General features: G+C 39.6%; 1 protein-coding gene across 3 annotated transcripts in view; it reads left to right on the plus strand.

Moving 5' to 3' along the window:
• Positions 1 to 19,611, plus strand: part of septin12 (septin 12) — a 59,316-nt gene that overhangs the window by 15,036 nt on the left and 24,669 nt on the right. The window contains exon 1 of one of the 3 annotated variants that reach the window (XM_057344954.1): positions 16,736 to 16,858. The exons of 1 other annotated variant lie outside the window; for it this stretch is intronic. Coding sequence is in view for 1 of the 2 variants with exons in the window: in XM_057344953.1 (XP_057200936.1) it covers positions 19,260 to 19,269 (10 nt within the window). In the remaining variant the exon portion in view is untranslated. Of the gene's footprint in view, positions 1 to 16,735; positions 16,859 to 19,058; positions 19,270 to 19,611 lie in introns of those variants that run through there. One more of the 3 variants, XM_057344953.1, reaches the window with a different exon arrangement.

Below are 19,611 nucleotides of genomic sequence, written 5' to 3' on the forward strand. Positions count from 1 at the left end.
TCCTCAATGCGAAGTCAATGTTAATGAAAGGAAATTCTTTCATTTTTTTTACCCATTCTAAACCTGTTTGACTTTCATTCCTCTGCAGAACACAAAAGGAGATATTTTGAAGAACGATGGTATCCAAACAAGACTGGCGCCCATTGACTTCCATTGGATGGACTTTGATTGGATTAAGTCATTTCTCAAAAAATCTTCTTTTGTATTCCAGGTTTTGAATGACATAAGGGTGAATAAATGATGAAAAAAATTCCGAGTAGATTTTCTTTTTAATGTTAGTGTTTGCCTCACACATCATTAGTTACATTCAAAAAATAAAGGTCTAGAAGCAAGAATATGTTTGGTTCAGACATCAGGTTGTCATGTTGCCATCTATGCTGCCAATAACAGTATTGTACTAATCGTGCATTTTGGTAATAATAGTTCAAACAGGTACATGTTGTACACTTGTTTATTTCAGCTACTAATACTGTATATATATCCGATTGTAGAAATCAGTATTTTGCTGCTGAGATTAATTCTTAGTGGAAACATATTTCCCGCCTCAGGGAAAGTGTGCACACATCAAAAGTTCAGATGTTCACTTGTGCTGACAGTCTGTGTAGGTTTATTGAGTTCAGCACAATACAACACAGGACAAATATTATTAACCCGATACTGTGGATGCAAAGGATCTCGGGGAGAGCTTGGTTAAATCACAAAGAATGCCACAAGCGCTTAAGAGTGATATTAGTTATACTGACATTGTGGTTCACCTGTATAGAATTGTGGTTTTGTTGTTTTTGAATAATTTGAATGAGGTGTCAGTGGAGCAAAAGCAAACATGTATGAGGGAGTTTATGTAGATAATCCTGCTTTTGTACAAAAGTTTGGCTTTGGTGTTGCATGTTTCACTAATAAGTAAACTTTCGTTTTGAAATTGGGATTCAAGCTGCTGGTGACATGCTTTACTGTTTGTATATGATATGATGGATGCTGTTCATTAATAACGAGCGCTATAGTGACTCAAAGAGCCAAGCTACTAATGGGCTGTGCACTCCAAACATGTGACGGGGAGTGAGCCCATCACTCAGGACTTTGGACAGAATCGCTGATTTAGAATGTGGCAGCAGTAATGCATGGCAGCTGGTTTGGGGCGTTTTCGATCTGTGTTTTTCCTCTGGCGAACAGGCACTGGTGGAGTGCAAGGGGGTATTTAGGTGATTTAACACAGGGCAAAATTGCTGTGAATTTACAACCAAGGTTCATCTGGAGATAAAGAAATAACCAGTCAAGAAATATCAACAAGTGTCCAGTATATCTTAGTGGGGTACGTCTGTAAATTGTCCATGTTTTACATGGATTTAATTTATGAGAAGCTGCACACCTTGATGCGGTTTGGAATTTAGTGTTGCATAAGCTACAGGGCAGACGTGGAGCTAAAGTGTGTAATTTCTGTCATTTTATAATAGCTCCTTTTGCGTATTAGGCTAGGAACGGAGAAAGGATTTTAACAAAAAAGTTGACAATGTATGCTTTGAGCCATGCCATTTTATGTAACTGAATGGTTAAAAATTATTGTAAATTAAAGGGCATAGTTCAGTCAAAATTAAACATTCTTTTATCATTTATTGACCCTCATGTCAGTCCAAATCTGTCTGACTGTGTTATGCAGAACTCAAAAGAAGATATTTTTAAGAACGTTGGTAACCAAACGACATTGCCCCCATTGACTTCCATTAAATGGAAACATTTTTCAAAACATCGTCTTTTGTGTTCCACAGAAGAAAGAAAGCCATACATGTTTTGAACAACATAAATTTGATGACAGATTTTTTATTTTTGCCTGCACTATCCCTTCAAGGCACAAATACAAGCCAGTCATTGCATGTTGCATCAATGTAATGGGGCCTTCAAGCAACCTTTAGCCAGAAAGTTATCATCTTACTATAATTAAAAATACTCAAGATGTTTACCTTTTTTTGAATGCTTTAATCAAGGCATCGGATCAAAGGTTCATTGATTCAGTCTGTCAGCAGAAGTGCAACTTAATCCCTTATTTGTTAGACCGAGATTTTCATTCCAAACATTTCTTTGTAGATTATCCAAGTCTGAGCATCAGAGCTGTGGCTGTGACTGTTCTGAGATCTGTAGTGCAATAGCTGCTGAGACTCTGGAGGCTGCTGTCATCAGACAGACGGGCACGCGGGGAAATGGCACTTTAGGGCTTCATTGCCGGTCAAATGTTGGGTGTCAGGGATATAATCACAGACTGGGAACTGTAATCACAATGTAGCTGGATTGTCTCGACATGTAAACACACTGTAGGTAAACACTGTTGCACCTTCATTCTGTGGAAGTGGGCTTGTTGACCAGTGTTCGTTATGCTCAGCTAAATACATTATGTATTTAGACCAAAAATATCTTAAGGGGACGATACTGTTTGGTCTTTGAGGGTCCCGATCTCGCATGCCAAAGAGTTTGTTATGCAGAAAGAAAACCTATTGTTTTGACAGCTTCTCTGCGCACATCAGGCCGCCTTTAATTCAGAAAGGCCATTCTCATGTACTATTGATTGATCTTTCTCTCAAGCATGAGTTTCCATTTCTCTTGGAGAGCTTCGGGTCAAACAACAGACCAACAGGTACTCGGGTTTCAAGAGAGAGAAATCTCATTTTGTACACTTAAAGACCTCAGATGCTGCTTTAAACAGAGAGATTTTGCATGATAGGCAGGCTTTGGTGCTTTAGAGTTTTCATACCCTTTGTGGAGAAGGTTATCTCGACGAGTGCAAGAAGAAAGTTGGGTTTCGAGTTGATAGAGGCTAGAGTTGATAGAGGCTAGAGCCAATTATTTCTGTTAGTGTAATGTCTAAACAAATGGCAGTCACAGACTGAGGGTGAGAGACTCTGGGAGCAGAATGTTTATTCTCCTGATCTGAAATGAAAGGCTGGGTTATTTTTTTTCGCTGTTATCTGTTAAGCTATTTGACATTCTCTCTCTGTTTGTATCAGCCTTCAAGGCGCCGGCATCTTAATAAACAGGAAACTGTAAACTCTAAAGTGCTCTTTCTCACTAATACTTTCGAGTGACTCATCCGTTATGAGGTGTGTTATGTTTTCTTTTTGACAGTTAGCCACCCCCCCTAAATATATATCCTGTCGTACAGAAAGAGCTCTTAAGATTATAACATTACATTGCCTAAGGTATGAAGTAATAATCCAGAGGAAGATGTTATTGCCCATAAGATGCTATAAATGTAGATCTTCTTTCATTTACGTATAAACTTTGTCCTGGGGGTTTGTTCCCACATTTGTTTGTTAAAAAATATATCCATACTTGATGTAATGCAGTTGGCAATGAGTTTTGTTCACAAGCTTTCTTAACTGGAGTTCTTTTACTTCTGTGAGGGTTTTGAACAAAAGTCTCTTATTGTTTTCAACTTAATTACATTGTCACACATGCATGCTTTATCCTCCATGACCAGCTTTTAGAATAAGGAATAGGTTTCAACACTAATTTTGGGGTGTGATTTGCATAATTCCTTTTGTGAATCAGGTGCTAAAACAACATCGTGTGTAAATAAACACCTCTATCAATTGTGGAAATTTGTTTTCTTTCCATTAAAAGCTTTCCATGATTTCAAGCTCAAGTTACAGAAAAGCTTGAACACATATTTCACCAGTTCCCACAGACCCAGCTGTCTCGATGCACAAAATCTTATTGTGCCGAATTGCAAAAGATTTCCTGGGGGCATCTGGAATCTGAAGTCACATCACAGAAGAGGTTTTTATATGTCGTTTGTGGCAAACAAGTCTCTCTTTGTCCAAATGGCCTGCTGTTTGTATGAAGTCGATACTTCCCTAGCACCTGATATGTCTGGATGTGCCAGATGATAATAATACTAATATTTGGAATCTCTGCACAGACAGTGCTATCAGTCATACCTACCCATATAAAAAAAATCTCTACAAAATCTCAACTGTTTCTGAAAAGCAGTGAGGAGATTACACTGAGAATGAATGGAAACTGCTAGATTTACTTTCTTAGATTTTTCTTCAGGTTGACACCTTATCATGGTCGTGACATAAATGGCAGAAAAGCTCCAGAACTAATCTATCTAATTCTAAGCATCTGTTTTCCTCTCTTTGAAAAGATGATAGGCTTGTGTTGTTGGGACGAGAGGCGCATCAGCTGTTCATCACGGAAGGCTGTTTGTTTTTGTGTTTATCCTTTTCGGCAGGACGGGGAACTACTCGCGAGGAAGGAAATGCCGGATCCGTGCGCTAAACTAAACTTGTGTATTTCCCTCTTTTGAAAGCCTTAATAAACTCACTCAAGTGTGTAAACATAAAAGATAAGGCCAGCAAGATACACTAATGCTTGCCTTTGAATTCCATCCAGTTACCATAAAAAGCAAGAATCGTGCCAACTTTGGCCGGCGTTCCTTCGCCCGCGACAGAGCAGCTTACAAGCGACCTATAGTCTGTGGCTGACGGGGCAACCCACTGACCCACTGCCATTGCATTCCTTTGGCCTGTACAAGAATGCTGAACAAACCCACAAGCTCCTCAGTAAAGTTCAATGATTCATCTTTTTAAAGTGTGTTTGAGCAATGTGGTGTCTTCATGCAACCCGGCCCGAAGATGAAAAGTCGTGTTTCAAACGTGTTTCACAATCAAAATCATTTACACCCGTGTGATCGTATACCTGGCCCCGGACCTGAAGCATTCCAGTCATCTGCTTTATTGAAAGGGACTGGACCCCATGCTAAACATGTTTTGTGGGTGTAAATGATTTCTAATTAGATGAGCACTCAATTACCGCCATTGCTCTCTCAAAGTAAGTTAAGCAAATTGATGAGGCTAATGCTCATTTCACAGGGAGATTAATTGGGGCTTCACAGAGTCTTCACCCATTTGTCTGGAGATAAGGACCGCAGACACCCCGCTAAACACAACAGGACAAGGGACAACAGGGGATGGGATTAAAGGAAAGAGGTTCTTTAAATCTTTGAGCACAGGAGTGTTTGATAAGATAGAGGCGTCTTGCACCTATTTTTGAAGGAGGCACCAGTGGTAGTTTTGGCTGATAAAACGCTTTAAAGATGTGATTTTCATTCAAATGTAGAACACACAAGCTCATTCTGTGAAGTACTATCTTTAGTAGCCCAGGACTGCTTTGTAATTACACTAATTGGACTGACCAGATCTAGACGTCATAACAAAGTGATGTTTAAAGGCACGTGGAAGATCTGACGCTTCTGAATTGACCCTTTGGTAATGATAGGTTATTCTGTTATTCTGAGAAGAGTCAGGGGAGCAGAGCGGATCATTTTACTGAGATACATTCAAACAGAGCATCTGCTGGTGAAATCCTGTTATTGTTGGTCCAAAGGAAAGATGTCCTTGACCAGTTATGGCCAGCTGAGTGGGAGCGGAATAAGGATATGCTCTTCAGGTTAAAGAGCATTGCTCAGCAGGAAACAGTTACAAAGCCCTATTATGTAATATTATAAATGTCCATAATGTTTTACATAATCTCACACATTTATAGTTATTATAGTGTCAGGTTGTCAAAACAAGCTCGCAATCCAAATTTGACCTCCAGTTCAGCCTTCTTCAAAAAACTGATAGATAAAATGGTCAGTTCAGAAATATATCAAAACAACAGATACATAAACTATTTTGTCAGTGTATATTAGTAGTTAATTGTTGAATATATGAGCTATGAATGTAAACAAAAGAAAGTATAATTGGCTTGGGTTTAAACGTTTTAAGTAAAAATTGAGTTGTTAAATCAGTTATTAAACAAGTTCTTTAAGGGGTGATATGACACGGCTGAAACAAATATTGTGGTTTGTTTTAGATGTAATGCAATGTGTATACACGAGTTAAGGTTCAAAAACGCTGTATTTTCCACATACCGTGCTTGTTTGTATCTCCTCTTTGTCCCGCCTCTCTGAAACGTGCAGATTTTTAACAAAGCTCATCGCTCTGAAAAGCCAGGTGTGCTATGATTAACCAGTGCGTAGTGATTGGTCGAATACTGCAAGCGTGTGACGGAAATGTAACGCCTCTTACCATATTTGGAACATCAGGTTCCAAAGCAATTGCACTGACAGGTGCGCCCACCTTACTTTCGTATAGATTTGGGCGGTCTTAGTCAACTCATACCACGAACTGACGTAGATGTGTGGGGGTGTGGTTACACGAGGCGTTTCAGGCAGGTCTGGGTGAGCATTCGCTTTTAGATAGAATACATCTTTTGTTCCCACACTTTCATTTGTGCAATTTTACGTGTCTAATACAAGCATGTGCAACTTATAACACACCAGCAGGGCCGGACTTAAGAGGATGGGGGCCCCTGGGCTTGAGTTGTTTTCGGGGCCCCCCGTACTATTTAAAATCATGTGTTTGTTAGCATTAGTAAATGTTTTTTTTCTCCAATGACTAACAATGACACGTGTTCATTGGTTTACACGTTTATAATGCTTGTTTTGACAGTGGGAGCCACAAGTGGTGCATTTATAGCGTGTAGGAAGTTTCAAACATACTTAAATGTAAAATCCAATCAACATTACAATATCAAGGGGACTAATATAGTTTTTGACATAATCATACAGCCCTACCATTATGTATTTTAAAATTAAAATTAAATTTATTGATCCATAATAAGAAAACTACTAAAAAGTAACAAATGTGTGTGTTTTGCCTGTATTTCTGGAGGATCTTGAGAGATTATACGTCTCGGATCTAAAATTTGGGAACACCTGCATTAACATGAAACCAACAATGAGCAATACAGTTGTCAGCGTTTATTAATCTTGTTTATTGTTAGTTAATGCCAAATACAATTGTTCATGTTAGTTCATGGTGCATGTTCAATGTTTTTAAAAATATTAGTAAATACTGAAAATAAATATGAACAAATGCAGACATGTAATCTAATGCTTAACTAATGTTAACAAATGCAACGGTGTAAAGTGTTAAAAATATATTAGTATTCTATTGCAATTCCATCAGTAAAGCATATGACAGATCTATGAGTTTGAAATGCACATTAAAATTGTATTCATATAATGAGATGAAACGTCTTATTATGGCTTAAATAGTGTCATAATAATGAGATGGGTCCATAGTTTTGTAATGTCTAGTTAACTGAGGTTGTGCAGGGCAAATAGGGCACTCCTCTGTTATAAATCGTTTTAATTACTTTATATCTAACATAACATCATTTTCATGTCAAATTCTTAAATGTAAATCTAAGAGACAGTTTAATGCAGCTCACAGGCCATGAATCCATGAATGGTATATCTGCAAGGTATCATCTTAATTTAGCATTTACATTTTGCCAGAGATCTCAACGTCAGACATGAAATAACTATCTAAACGCAGTTTGAAAAAGCACGAGCAGTTTGTCCCTTCACGCGTCCCGTAGTTCGGTTGTTTTAACTTTGTTTATTAGTTAGCAGAAAGTTTTCATTTTTTATTTACATGGATGGATTTAACAGTGTTTGCATATTAACAGTGTTTACATATTGTTTACAAGAACCGCTTATGGCCACAGAACGGGAGATATTAGAAATAAACTCTATATTACCAGTTTTTATTCAGAGTTGTCTGCAGAACACAACACTTTTCATTACACGTTTTTTGTAAAAGTGAAGAAAGTGTAACAACAACAACAACAACAGCTAGTAGACTCTACTGCATCTACCTGTCGATGAACCGATCTGTCGTCTTCAGTGAGCGGACACAGACTGTGAGGAGCGAGCGTCAAATGGAAAACGCGGAGTGGAATAATATAGCGGTGTATTAAGAGCATATTTTAGCGGGGATGTGAATCCTCTCTACTCTACTTCGCCTACCAAAGACGGGCGCCAGCCTGTGAGGGCAAATGGGCAGTGGCTCAAGCCACAGTGCCACCCCGTGAACGCGTTCCGGCTCACGTCGGTCCGCGAGTTTCAAAGGAGAAATACCTGAAATAAACCCGGAGGGTGGCGGCCTGGCGGGAGATGGTGCCAGGTATGCTGTGGATTCTCTGCCTAAAGATCAAGGTGTGGTGCCATGGGTGTAAAGAATCATTATTTCCTAAATGCTGTTCTTTCGCGTTCTTGTCTCTCAGTTTTTGGTTTTCTTTAAGCGCGGCACTGCGATTGCGCTTGTCAGCCATTAGAACAAGCGTCTTAATGAGCAGACAGGTTTCAACTGCGGTAAACGTGACGGATAGAATCCACAAATGACCAATCAGGAAACGCCAACATGACTGACGGAACGTTCAGCCAATTAAACGACATCATTCCTTACATAAGGCAGTGTTATTGAACCTTGGTAGGCCAATGCACAAAGTTTAAATGAAAAATAAAATGACTGGCATATAACTAAACAAATCAAATTAACGAGAGCAGGCGGGCCCCCTGAAGGGCGGGGCCGCTGGGCTGGAGCCCAGTCAAGGCCAATGGTAAGTCCGGCCTTGCACACCAGAGACACCGAAAAACACGTATTCGCGCCATATGACCCCTTTAAAAAATTTATAAAAAATGTTCAAAACTGCCGTCACCTTGCTTAGATTCACCACAGTAAGCTTATAGTACTGCTTTACAAGTTGAGTTGTCAGGTACGATTTCACGAAAAAATTTACTTCAACACGTAAAGATGAAACACATAAAAAGTAACCTGCAATTTTATGTTTCAAACAGAGGCAAACGTTTGGGACCCAGAAACTGCCTAAAAATCAAATAGAACCAAACATGAATTCACATTTCCACAGAGTTTAATCTGCTTTAGAGAAATATGTGTTACAAGTACAAGGCTATTAACAGTGTTTGTCCATTTTTCCCAGAGAACCGCCTTATACAAACATGCTGGGCATGTGAGACCGGAGCACTGACTACATGCTAATAAAAACTGTTTCCTCTGTTGCTGAGATTCAGAGAAGGCATGTTTGTATCGGTGTCTGGAGCCTATTAGAGACTCATAAAGTCCCACTGCCTTGTCTGTCAGGTCTCTCATGCTGTATTAAGAATTGGCTGCTTGACATATTTGGACCACAATGTACATATTACACAAGTACTGTATATGTGCAGATATGAGCACTTAGTGTCATCCTGGTGTTGACCGACCATAGTGGTTAGACTGGGTTACCATCAAATGTGTGATGTGTTAGAGAATGTTTTCATCCTTATTCCTGTCAGCCCAACCTGGAAATTGATCCAAACCAGAAGAAATACCCAACTAGCTCATTGCCACACCTAGCTAGCTGAACTCTGATCCTGTGAGGATTTCCCATATTTTTCTGGCTCCTCTGTTGACCCAGCGCCCCAGCGTTTAGCTGTGATAGAGTAATTAACCGTGTGTAGTAGACACAGGTTATTAGTAGCAGAGTTTAGATGAGATGTTCATGCATGATACAGGGTTTGATCTGGAAGCAGAACTCCCTGCAAAGGCCAGGACCATTAGTATTCCCACTGTTTTGTCTGGTGCCTGTACGCATGACAATTTGTCTCGGCTTCACCAACAAACAAACCCAGGGGAAGCGATGCAAGGCTGGACTTGTAATGGTGGCAAGGCTAATACGAAAGACCTAGTGTTATGGCTTGCGGAAAGACCGCGGCTCTATGTAATGACTTTCTGGCCGGCCCAGAAGGAAAGACGGGCGGGTGTGTTCAAATATGCATTAACGTACATGAACTCCCCCTCTCTCTCCACACACACACAAGCCTATAGACTTTTTTCTGGTTGACACAAGCACACACAGACTCAGTGATGTTCACTGGGGTAATACGGTGCTGCCTGTTCGACACGTTTCCCTGTGGTCTTTCTGAATCAGTTGCTTAAAGCACAGGAAATACAGGTCAGGCAGCAGATGTGCTTTCAACTATAGGACAAATCACACCCTTCTTTCAGTCTGTCAGGATCAAACGGTGTAGCCAGGGGTGCCAGAATTTTGCTTTCTAAACGTCTCTAACCTTTCGAGAAGGGAGAGGAAAAGAGGGAAATGGAGACCGCTGGGCTCCGTGCTGGCGTGTTTGTGGGTTCAAGCGCGTACGTGTTTTTAGAGCTTATACGTACGCGTTTGGCCATTTGTTTACATAGCTATTAGGGGGCTGGGTTTTTTAGCTTGAAAAATTTTGATACTTCATTTTAATGAAATACAAATCTTTTTAATACTTGGATTTGAGTTGGGTTTTATAATTTGGAAACAAAACATTTATTTTATTCTTTTTTTAAGGAAGAAATTTAAGTTACTTTTTTACTCAATGACACTAAAATAGGTTAAGTGAAGTAAGAAAATTGTTTTTACAATTGGAAAATATTTAAATGTGTGCTTCTTAACAGTCATTTTGAAAAAAAAATTGTATTAAAAAAGTATTTCAATCTCCAGACTGTTACTGCAGCTGGACATTTTTACAAAATACCACAAAATATTAAATAATGAAATTAATATCATAAATATTTTCAGTCGGTATTAGTTTTATTTTTAATGTATTTTTGAATGACGTAACAGATAAGTGTCACATGACTAGGTAGCAGGTTTATGTTTGTATGTGTAGAAGTAGAAGCAGCAGGAGATTGTTAAATTACTAAGACATAAATAGTTTGTCACAGTCTGGTGTGCTGCATGACTAAAGCATCTCTCCCTTTCTCTTATTCGCTTTTCCTTTTTCGCTCTTCCTTTCCTATCACAACAACAACATAATTACATTCTCTGATGACACACTCATTGCCATTGACCTAGATCACATTGGATAATAACCGCAGCTTTAAAAAGAAGATTGATGGTTTGATGGATGGGTTCTAATTTTTCATTTCATCAGATCTTTCTTTTTTTTGTCTTGAATACAGATTTCCCCTCCACTGGGACTGCAATGTCTGCCTTTTTTGAAGAGCAGTTACTGAATCATCCACTAGGGGTTAGCAGAGTTCTCATGTCAGATTAGCCCATCTGATTGAATTCCTTTATTCTTTTATTCTGTTCGAGATTCATTTACACATTTGAGCATAAACACGCTTTATCTCATTCTTTTAGACACCACTTTGAGAGTGCACTCTTTTTGTGGCAATCACAATTCCGAAAGATGCCTATTTGCTCTTGTTTCACTTTAAACAGGTTTTTTTGTCAGATTAAAAACAATAAGTAAAAGTCAATTATTGCTAAGTGCCTTTGGCAGAATAAAAAAAGAGCATAAAATACGGCATACTATGTTGTTGTAGGACTGTGATTGTCAGGGAGTGAAGGAGAGGCTGGATGGAGAGCGAACAGGAGCTCTCATTCACTGGTGTTTAGCACCATGTTGGTCAAATCTCCTTTGATCCCTGTAGATGCCCGATCTCTAGTGACCCCTATAGAAGCCCCTCTCCACATCATGGGATAAGGGTGGGATTGTGAAATGCTGATCTTGCAGGGCAGTTCGTCTGGAATGTGGTTGCCTTCATCTACCTCCCCTTGGGTTAACTTTCACATTAGCACAGATTATGGGTACAAATGAGATCTTGTGTCACTAATGGGGGTCAAAAGAAAAGCTTTTTTTTAATCTTTTCAGTTTTTATATTTTGGTTATGGCATATGGTTTGATTTTTATATTGCTTATTGTCTTGATGTGATGTTTTTTTTGTACCTTTTTTGAAGTGTATTCAAATAGCAATACAGTCTAACTACAAGTGCCTGTATGCATTTTTTGTATTTGGGTAGTTGACCAATATATAACGTACACGTGTCCTATGGTGTGACATAAAAATGTAAAAAACAAACTGTTAATAATTTTATATTACTTATATTTACAATTTAAAATTGAACACATTTACAGTTTATTTGTCAACTGCTCATTTACAGTATGAGCTGTTTTAATGAAGGATGGGGGGTTTTGGTTTTTGCTATAACCTTTTAGTTTTTACATTCTGATCTCTCACATCTTTACGTTACATCAAACGAATGCTTTTAAGTTGAGTGGTTGCTTCCAAAAACACTCTTATTTGTACACCTGATGAGGTTAAATTGAAAGCAAATTGGAGGATGGCCCAATCGGGGAAAAACATTACTTGTTGCTACTGTGGTTTCTATGTAACCAGCCCTTGCTCTGGGCAGGGGAGGTGCGGTCTCCATGCGAGTGTTTTTCTTCAGCTATAAGCGACGTGGTAAGTCTCTCGCCCCGACCTGTTGAGTGTTTACATGTTGACACTCGCTGCGATGGTACTCCGCATTCCTGGCAAAGGTCTTCTTGAAGCTGGTGTGTTAGTAAAACAGATTGTGAGACGATTTAACAGGCAATGATAGCACTGTCTGAGCTTCACCAGTCTTAAAAAAAACTGCTTTAGTGAAGACTGTGGTTGATTATGGGACTTTTCTGTCACACGAATTAAAAGAGAACATATGTTTGCCTCTTCCCCCTTTCGGCCACTTCCACTATTGTAGGTTTTCGAGAGATCCTGCAAATTTCACCTTAAAGTGGTAGTTCACCGAAAAATGAAAATTCTGTCATGGTTTACTCACCCTCGTGTCATTTCAAACCTGTATGACTTTCGTTCTTCTGCAGAACACAAAAGAAGATATTTTAAAGATATTGTTGGCCGAAAAGCGACAGCACTCCATACAATAGAAGCATATAGGTGCCGCCACGGTTCGGTGAACTTTTTTCAAAATCTTCTTTTGTGTTCTGTGGAAGAAAGTCATACAGGTTTGAAATGACAAGAGGGTGAGTAAATGATTACTCAATTTTCATTTTTGGGTGAACTATCCCTTTAATTATGCAATTTTGAAGTGTATTATCAGATGGTGTTTATGCGTCTACATTCCATCTCAGTGCAAATGAATCCTAAAACATTGTTTTGTAGAAATGCTTTAGAAGGTCAGAGTTGCCCCAGCTCACACATCTCCGGATAAGGGGAGAGGGGAAAGGTGATTTCCTCTCGGACAGCATGACGGCTTCCTGCAAGGGTCGTCCCTCCCTAAGAGCGACTGCATCCTGCCATGAGAACCAAATGAGACTCGATAGAGCCACATAGGTTTTGCTTACATAAACAATCCAGTTAGGCTGATGCGGAGACCTTGTGATACCAACATGGTGAGGTATGCTGAACCAAGCTAAAAAAATGTATTAAAATATCCACCGTAATAAGCAGGATGCTGTTTATAGTTGGTTTTAATAACTATAAAGTTGTCTTGTGACTTGTGTCAATACGGTTAAGTGCACACAGTAAAATCGGCAGTGTTAAAAAGGGTCAAATTAACTCTCACAGTGTTTATATAATCCACACTCTCAAAGTGTGGATTATATATACACTGTGAGTGTTAATTTGACCTTTTTAACACTGGCGATTTTTCCGTGTGAGTTTATTCCTCTTTGAATATGGTAGTATTGTTTATAATGACTGAAGGGTCAAAGCTACACAGTAAAAGGTCACGACTCAAACACAAAAGCTGTCTAAGAATGACAACGTGCCGAGTTACAGTAATCTAACTCTTGTATGTCTGCATTTGTAATGACAGTGTGCCATTTATGCAATAGTTTGCCTTTCTTGCTTCAGGGCAGGATGCGAGTCAGCTGTTTGTGTGCTTTTGATGGTAAATCTGTATTTGTCATCCTGGTTAAGCTTAATCATTGGCTGTTACTAGTAAGCATTCATTTACCTCAAAGCAGTCTTATGAGGAGGTCACCTCAGGCGTGACAGCCGTAGTATTGACCCCGTCAGATTAAGCGGTCACTGTCAAACAAAGACAGTCTCCGTTTGTGACAACAGTTACAGGAAGTTGCTTGAACTTGAAAGTTAAACATAGAAAATGACAGAGAAAACGGCCTGTATTGCGAGAACTCTTCTTTTTTTTGCATGTATTTTAAACAGTTGTAAAATAGTTAATCCTAGTTTACAAAAAACTTCACACAGTCTAAAATCGCTCTTAATATGCAGATGCTTTATAGGTTCTCAGCAAAACACCCAGCTGTGCATCAGCTGAGTCCAAAAGTACACCTACAACAGATGTCTGTGTTTGGCACTTTCTCTTTTTTTCTGTCTGTCTTCACCCCACCATGCGCGGAAGACGCCCAGGGTGAGACTTCAGGAATCCTTCGCTCCTGTCCGCCACCTCCTTTTAAGCATGTTTGGATTAGGATAAAGTTAAGATGCTGTAATGGAATTAACCCCTCGAGTCCCACACAAGTAGAGAGCAGAAGTTTTCTCACGGTGTGTGACGGTGGATCTCCTTGGTAACCTGATAGCTCCAGTCTCTTCGGGGAGGTTTCCCTGGCAACAGTATGAATGAACTGACAGCGTCTGTGCTTACATGTGCTTTTAATTAAAGAGCAGCAGTAATAGAGACGTTTAGTGGCAATTCACTGTCCCTCGTGGCACAGCGTACACATACTTCCTCCCCCTCTCTTCCTCTCTCGCACATTTACTCAAGCGTAGCGACATCCGCAGAAAACAACGTATCAGTTTAGATAATCTGTATGTTTGCGCAGCAAGAGGTTCATGTAATTGGAGGGATATCGTACAGTAGGAGTGAGTTTTATTGAATCTGGTAATGGCAGGAGGTTCACAGAAAGGGGCAGTCACAGCTCTCTGTTCTTGATGTAAAAGTAAAACAAAAGCATGACACCATACTTGTGGGTGGGGTCACAAATCTGCCACACCTTCCAATGGGATTGAAAAAAACACTGGACATATTTTTTACCAGTTAGGTATTGGGCTATCAAACGTTTAATCGCGATAAATTGCATCCAGAATAAAAGTTTGTGTTTACATAATATATCTGTGTACTGTGCATATTAATTGTGTATTTATAAACACATACATGCATATGTTTAAGAAAAATATAAAAATTAATAAATGTTCATATATAATTATAAATAAATACATCTAAATATTTCCTAAATATATAAACATGTATGTGTATCTTTTTGCGTTTATAAATACAAAATTATAATGCACAGCACAGACATATATTATGTAAACACAAACTTTTATTCTGGGTGCGATTAATCACAATTAATCATTTGACAGTCTTGGTGATTTGTATTATTTTATAACATTATATATAAAACATAATATGTCTGCAGAAGTGCTACAAATCGATTAATCATGATTAATCGATTCCAAAATATTGTGTTTACATATGTGTGTGGCGTGTATATATAATAATAGTTTGCATTTAAATATAATTTACATAATGTATAAATATATATTACTCATATTACTTAAATATATACATGTATATTTGTATGTTTATTTATATATGCATATAAATGTACACGCCACACACACATACAGTATGTTTTATTTACACAATATGTTTTATTTTGGAATCGATTAATCGCAATGACAGCACTAGACTGAAGAGCGCTTTTCTTATTTGCGTCAAACAAAATATATTGGATGAGCCACTTTCCGTCTCTTAGTGGCTACAAATATTTCATAAAAGTTCTGCAGAAAAACATTAGACATCCCAAACAAAACACTGATGGTACATTTTCCAGTGAAGTAACACTTGTTAGAACACAAATGAGTCATGACAGATGTTTTCATTTGTAGACACTTTGTATGTCTTTGATTTCAATGTGATTTAAACCATGTATTCTACAGCAGTCCCTAATGAAGTCGGAGGCCAGCTGGCGTGTTTTTTTATTTACTCGCCAATTTTGACTTGCATTTGGCACTTGGGGCGGCTTCATTTCTCTCCCTGATTGTGTCGCCGCAACTTTGTCCTCAAATGGCTTCCGTTGATTTTCTCGCTGCATTAAGTAGGTCGAGTTCAAGTCATTTCCCTCGTGAGCCTGTTTCTTAGCACATATTTTTTTCAGGTTTGGTCATTCATATCAGTCCTTCTCAGAATACATTTACCGCATACCATGAGTCCCACCTCAAAAAGTATATCTGCCAGTGATGTATATGCCAATGATAGTGTTTACACAGTGGGTGGATTCAAAATCGGAAAGCTTTATCAGTCACGAAATAATGACCTGGAATAACCAGAATGATGTGGTGGTCGAGAGCACTTTGTAGGAAACTAAATTAACAAATCTCAGTCAGTTAATTATCTGTAGATGCTGTGGAGCGTTCAGACCCTGCATGGGGCTCGCAGCTTTGCGAAAGGCTTTTAGATGAAAGTGATGAATTGCTGTCATCGGGCTTGTTCTATACTTTATTAAATGATCAAATATTGAATGTAAAATAGACAGCTCTCGCCGCATGCAAAGGTCATTTTGCGATTGCCACATTAATCAAAATGCTTTTTCCTGTCAGCGGTGAAGAGAGAATTCCCAAAACAGCAGAGATGCTCTGTGTGGTAATGTGCAGCAGACCTGCCCGTTCACTTGTGTGTTGGGAGAGAGAGAGTGCATGATGGAAATTTGCTGCTTCTCATACTATCTTCTCTGCAACCTTAGTTATGAGATGCAAAAAGTTCAACCTGTACTCGATATATCTATCCCGGCAGAGCCGGAGCATTTTATTTCATTCACAATGGATTGGATTTCCATTTGTGACATTACCTGTCTGGGATTTTGAACCTCTACACAAAGACATGTCCTCATATCTCGAGTGTGGGATTCAGTGTTCGTTTTAACAGACGGTTTTGCTAAATCCATCCCGCTCTTGAGAAACACTCTTATTTGGTAACTATGGTGATAACACAGCTGAAGAAAGTGCGCAATTGTTTTGTGTGGCATAAAACTAGTTAAAATACAACCAGGAAGAGAGAGGCCCAAAGGCAAGGAAATGCATCACTCTCAGAGTGCTGTCTGTGGTTGTGCAACGGCACACCCTCGCGCGCACACACACACACTCACACAAACTCGCAACTGACATCCTGAACAGTTCGCAATTCACTTTCTGACAGCACATGGGGCCTGGCAACCACTCCAGTATCTTACTTATCTGCTAAGGTAAAAGACTGATTTCTGTTAATATTCTACTGATAATTCAGCATTCGTGAATTTCTTTGGATCATTTCTGGTCTTGGAGATTGAGTAACTAGCTGTCATTGCTAATGAAATGGGGTTTGTGTGTGCATGTTATACCTGTTATCTTGATGTAGGAGTGCTGTAGGTACATGTTGCTGAATGTTGTGGTTTAGCAGTTGGCTGATGTATGTTGAGTGAAAGTGTGAATGTGTCTGTCTGTTTTGTTTCGTGGTGTTGCTTGCTTGAATGTGTGAGGAGCCTCATAGTTGTCAAGACTTCTACACATCAGGAATCAAACAGGAATTGTATTGTTATTCAAACATAAGACAATCCCAACACACACACACACACACACACACACACACGCACGCACACACACACACGCGCACACACGCGCACACACGCGCGCACACACACACACACACACACACACACACGCGCACACACGCGCACACACGCGCGCACACACACACACACACACACACACACACACGCGCACACACGCGCACACACACACACACACACACACACACACACACACACACACACACACACACACACACACACATATTTACTTGTCTATCTCACACACACACACACACACACACACACACACACACACATATTTACTTGTCTATCTAAATGGGCACATTCAATAGACTTGTAGTGCTTTTATACAGTATACAGCTAGTAAACATTAGAGCCTGACACTAAACAGAAAACTTTCTGCTTTTTCACAATTTATAAAAGTATTTACTATAATTTATAGCGTTTATACTAGAGATGCACTGATACTAAATTTCTCCACCGATACCTGATTATTCAGCGTGATAACTGCTGATGCTGATACCGATTCTGAAGATTTAATTGATATTTATTAACTTTCTGAATGTTATTAATGAATATAAGGACTTTTCATTTCGAACATCAAAATGGTGATGGTTTTTTTATTTTCTATATACAGAACACAAATTCATTGCATTTTCCTCTTTTGATTGACAGGATATATCCACCCTGATCATCGGCTGTTTTTAAACAAATAGATGTCCAATAGCCGATGGTGTGAAAAGTTGCTTTTATCGACCGATACCGATTATTGGCCGATATATTGTTGCATCTCTAATAATGACTATACTTCATACTGCATATTTTTTGCACTTTACGATTGTCACAACATTTACTTATTTACAATTTTTACAAAAGAGGCCGTCCCAATTGTCCCCAAAGGACAAATTTTGTCACATTAGGGAATTGTTCCTGGAGGATTTTTAAGCGCACGCACATTCGCTGTCACGTTCACTGTTTCTGACCCTGCTATATTGAAGAAGGCCGATCCTTACATGGGTGTATTCAGTGGTCCCCTTGACTTTAACTTATACGAGGTGAACTTTATTGTAGAGAACCTGAAGACTAAACACGGCAGCTGTGTGAAAAATCAGACAGCCGGTTTGAGAACGAAAGAAACGCGGTTCTTCAGTGAAACTGTGCAGAGATGCTTCACATCTCCATGTTTAAACAGATCTGGACGGGAGTTTAATTTATTCTCTTTCGAAACCCGTCTGGTGTTTGTTTCCCACCAGATCTAGTGCTGAAACCTGCTAGAAGTACACTATAACGTTTCAAAAGTACATGCACATATTATTAATCCAGTGATGCCAGGCTTGCTAAGCGCCAATAATATCCTCTTAAACTCAAGTGTTAGTTGTGTGTAAGTGGTCAAATACGAGCTCTTTCGGTATAGAAACCACTCATGTTTGATTAGCCATTATTTTGTCTTTTAACAGCAATCCACAGGCAAACAGCATGACAGCATGGGCGGCACAAAAATGACTTTTTCTTCTTTATGGTCTTTTACTGAGCGAGTAACTGCAGTTGCTTTTCTTTCTCTCTCTGATGAGCCGACTGATGAGTCCATGGATTCCTACAGTTCAGAGCAGCTCTGAAATTTCTCCTAATTGATTTTATGGGTCAATTATGCATTTGCCTCATTGTGTGGTCAGCAGGGGAGCCGTGGGCCAGCAGACCGGCAGCAGCCTCACTCGTGTGCAAATGAGCTGGGAAGAGCAGTAGAGAGATGCAGGGGGAGGAGGAGGGGTTGATGGTTGAAGTCCTCTTTTGGATTAGTGGAAGCTGCTTGGCAATCTGCATGTGAATGAGTGTGAGCTGCTTTAGCCGTTACCCCTGCGCACTTCTCTATAGTGAGAGAGAGAGAGAGAGAGAGAGAGAGAGGGAGTGAGGCAGAAGTGCATGGGCAGTTACACAGCACAAGCAGTTTTGGGACAGTTTTGAGGAACATCAGAGGGAATTGAGGAGAGTCCAGCGTGGGCCGGTGGGTCTTTTGGTATACAGCACTGGGCAGGGTGGTTTGGACAGAGCTTTGCGAATGAGAGAAGGTAAGAATCGCTTCATCCCTTGGGCTTTTCTGTGGATCTCAGCTTCACTGCCCTCTGATAACAATGGGACCGAGCGCAGTGAAGCGCTTCGACAGTGCCAAAAGGGGGAGGGGAGGCTCATGGCTGCCTAAGAAAGCACACTTTTGAAACATGATGTCTTCCATGTTTGTTAGCTTGTTTTGCTTTGTTTGCGGGTGAGATTTGTTGAGATATATTCTGGCAGGAAGGAAGTCATGGTTGACTCATAGTGAGGTTTTTTGAAGCATGGTTATTTTATAGCTTACCCTCATTCAAAAGCGCAGTATTTTGTAATAAGTATACTGTGATGCTCTCTAATGTGAA

The sequence above is a fragment of the Triplophysa rosa genome, linkage group LG11 (assembly GCF_024868665.1).
Source record: "Triplophysa rosa linkage group LG11, Trosa_1v2, whole genome shotgun sequence".
In the NCBI taxonomy this organism is placed as follows: Eukaryota; Metazoa; Chordata; class Actinopteri; order Cypriniformes; family Nemacheilidae; genus Triplophysa; species Triplophysa rosa.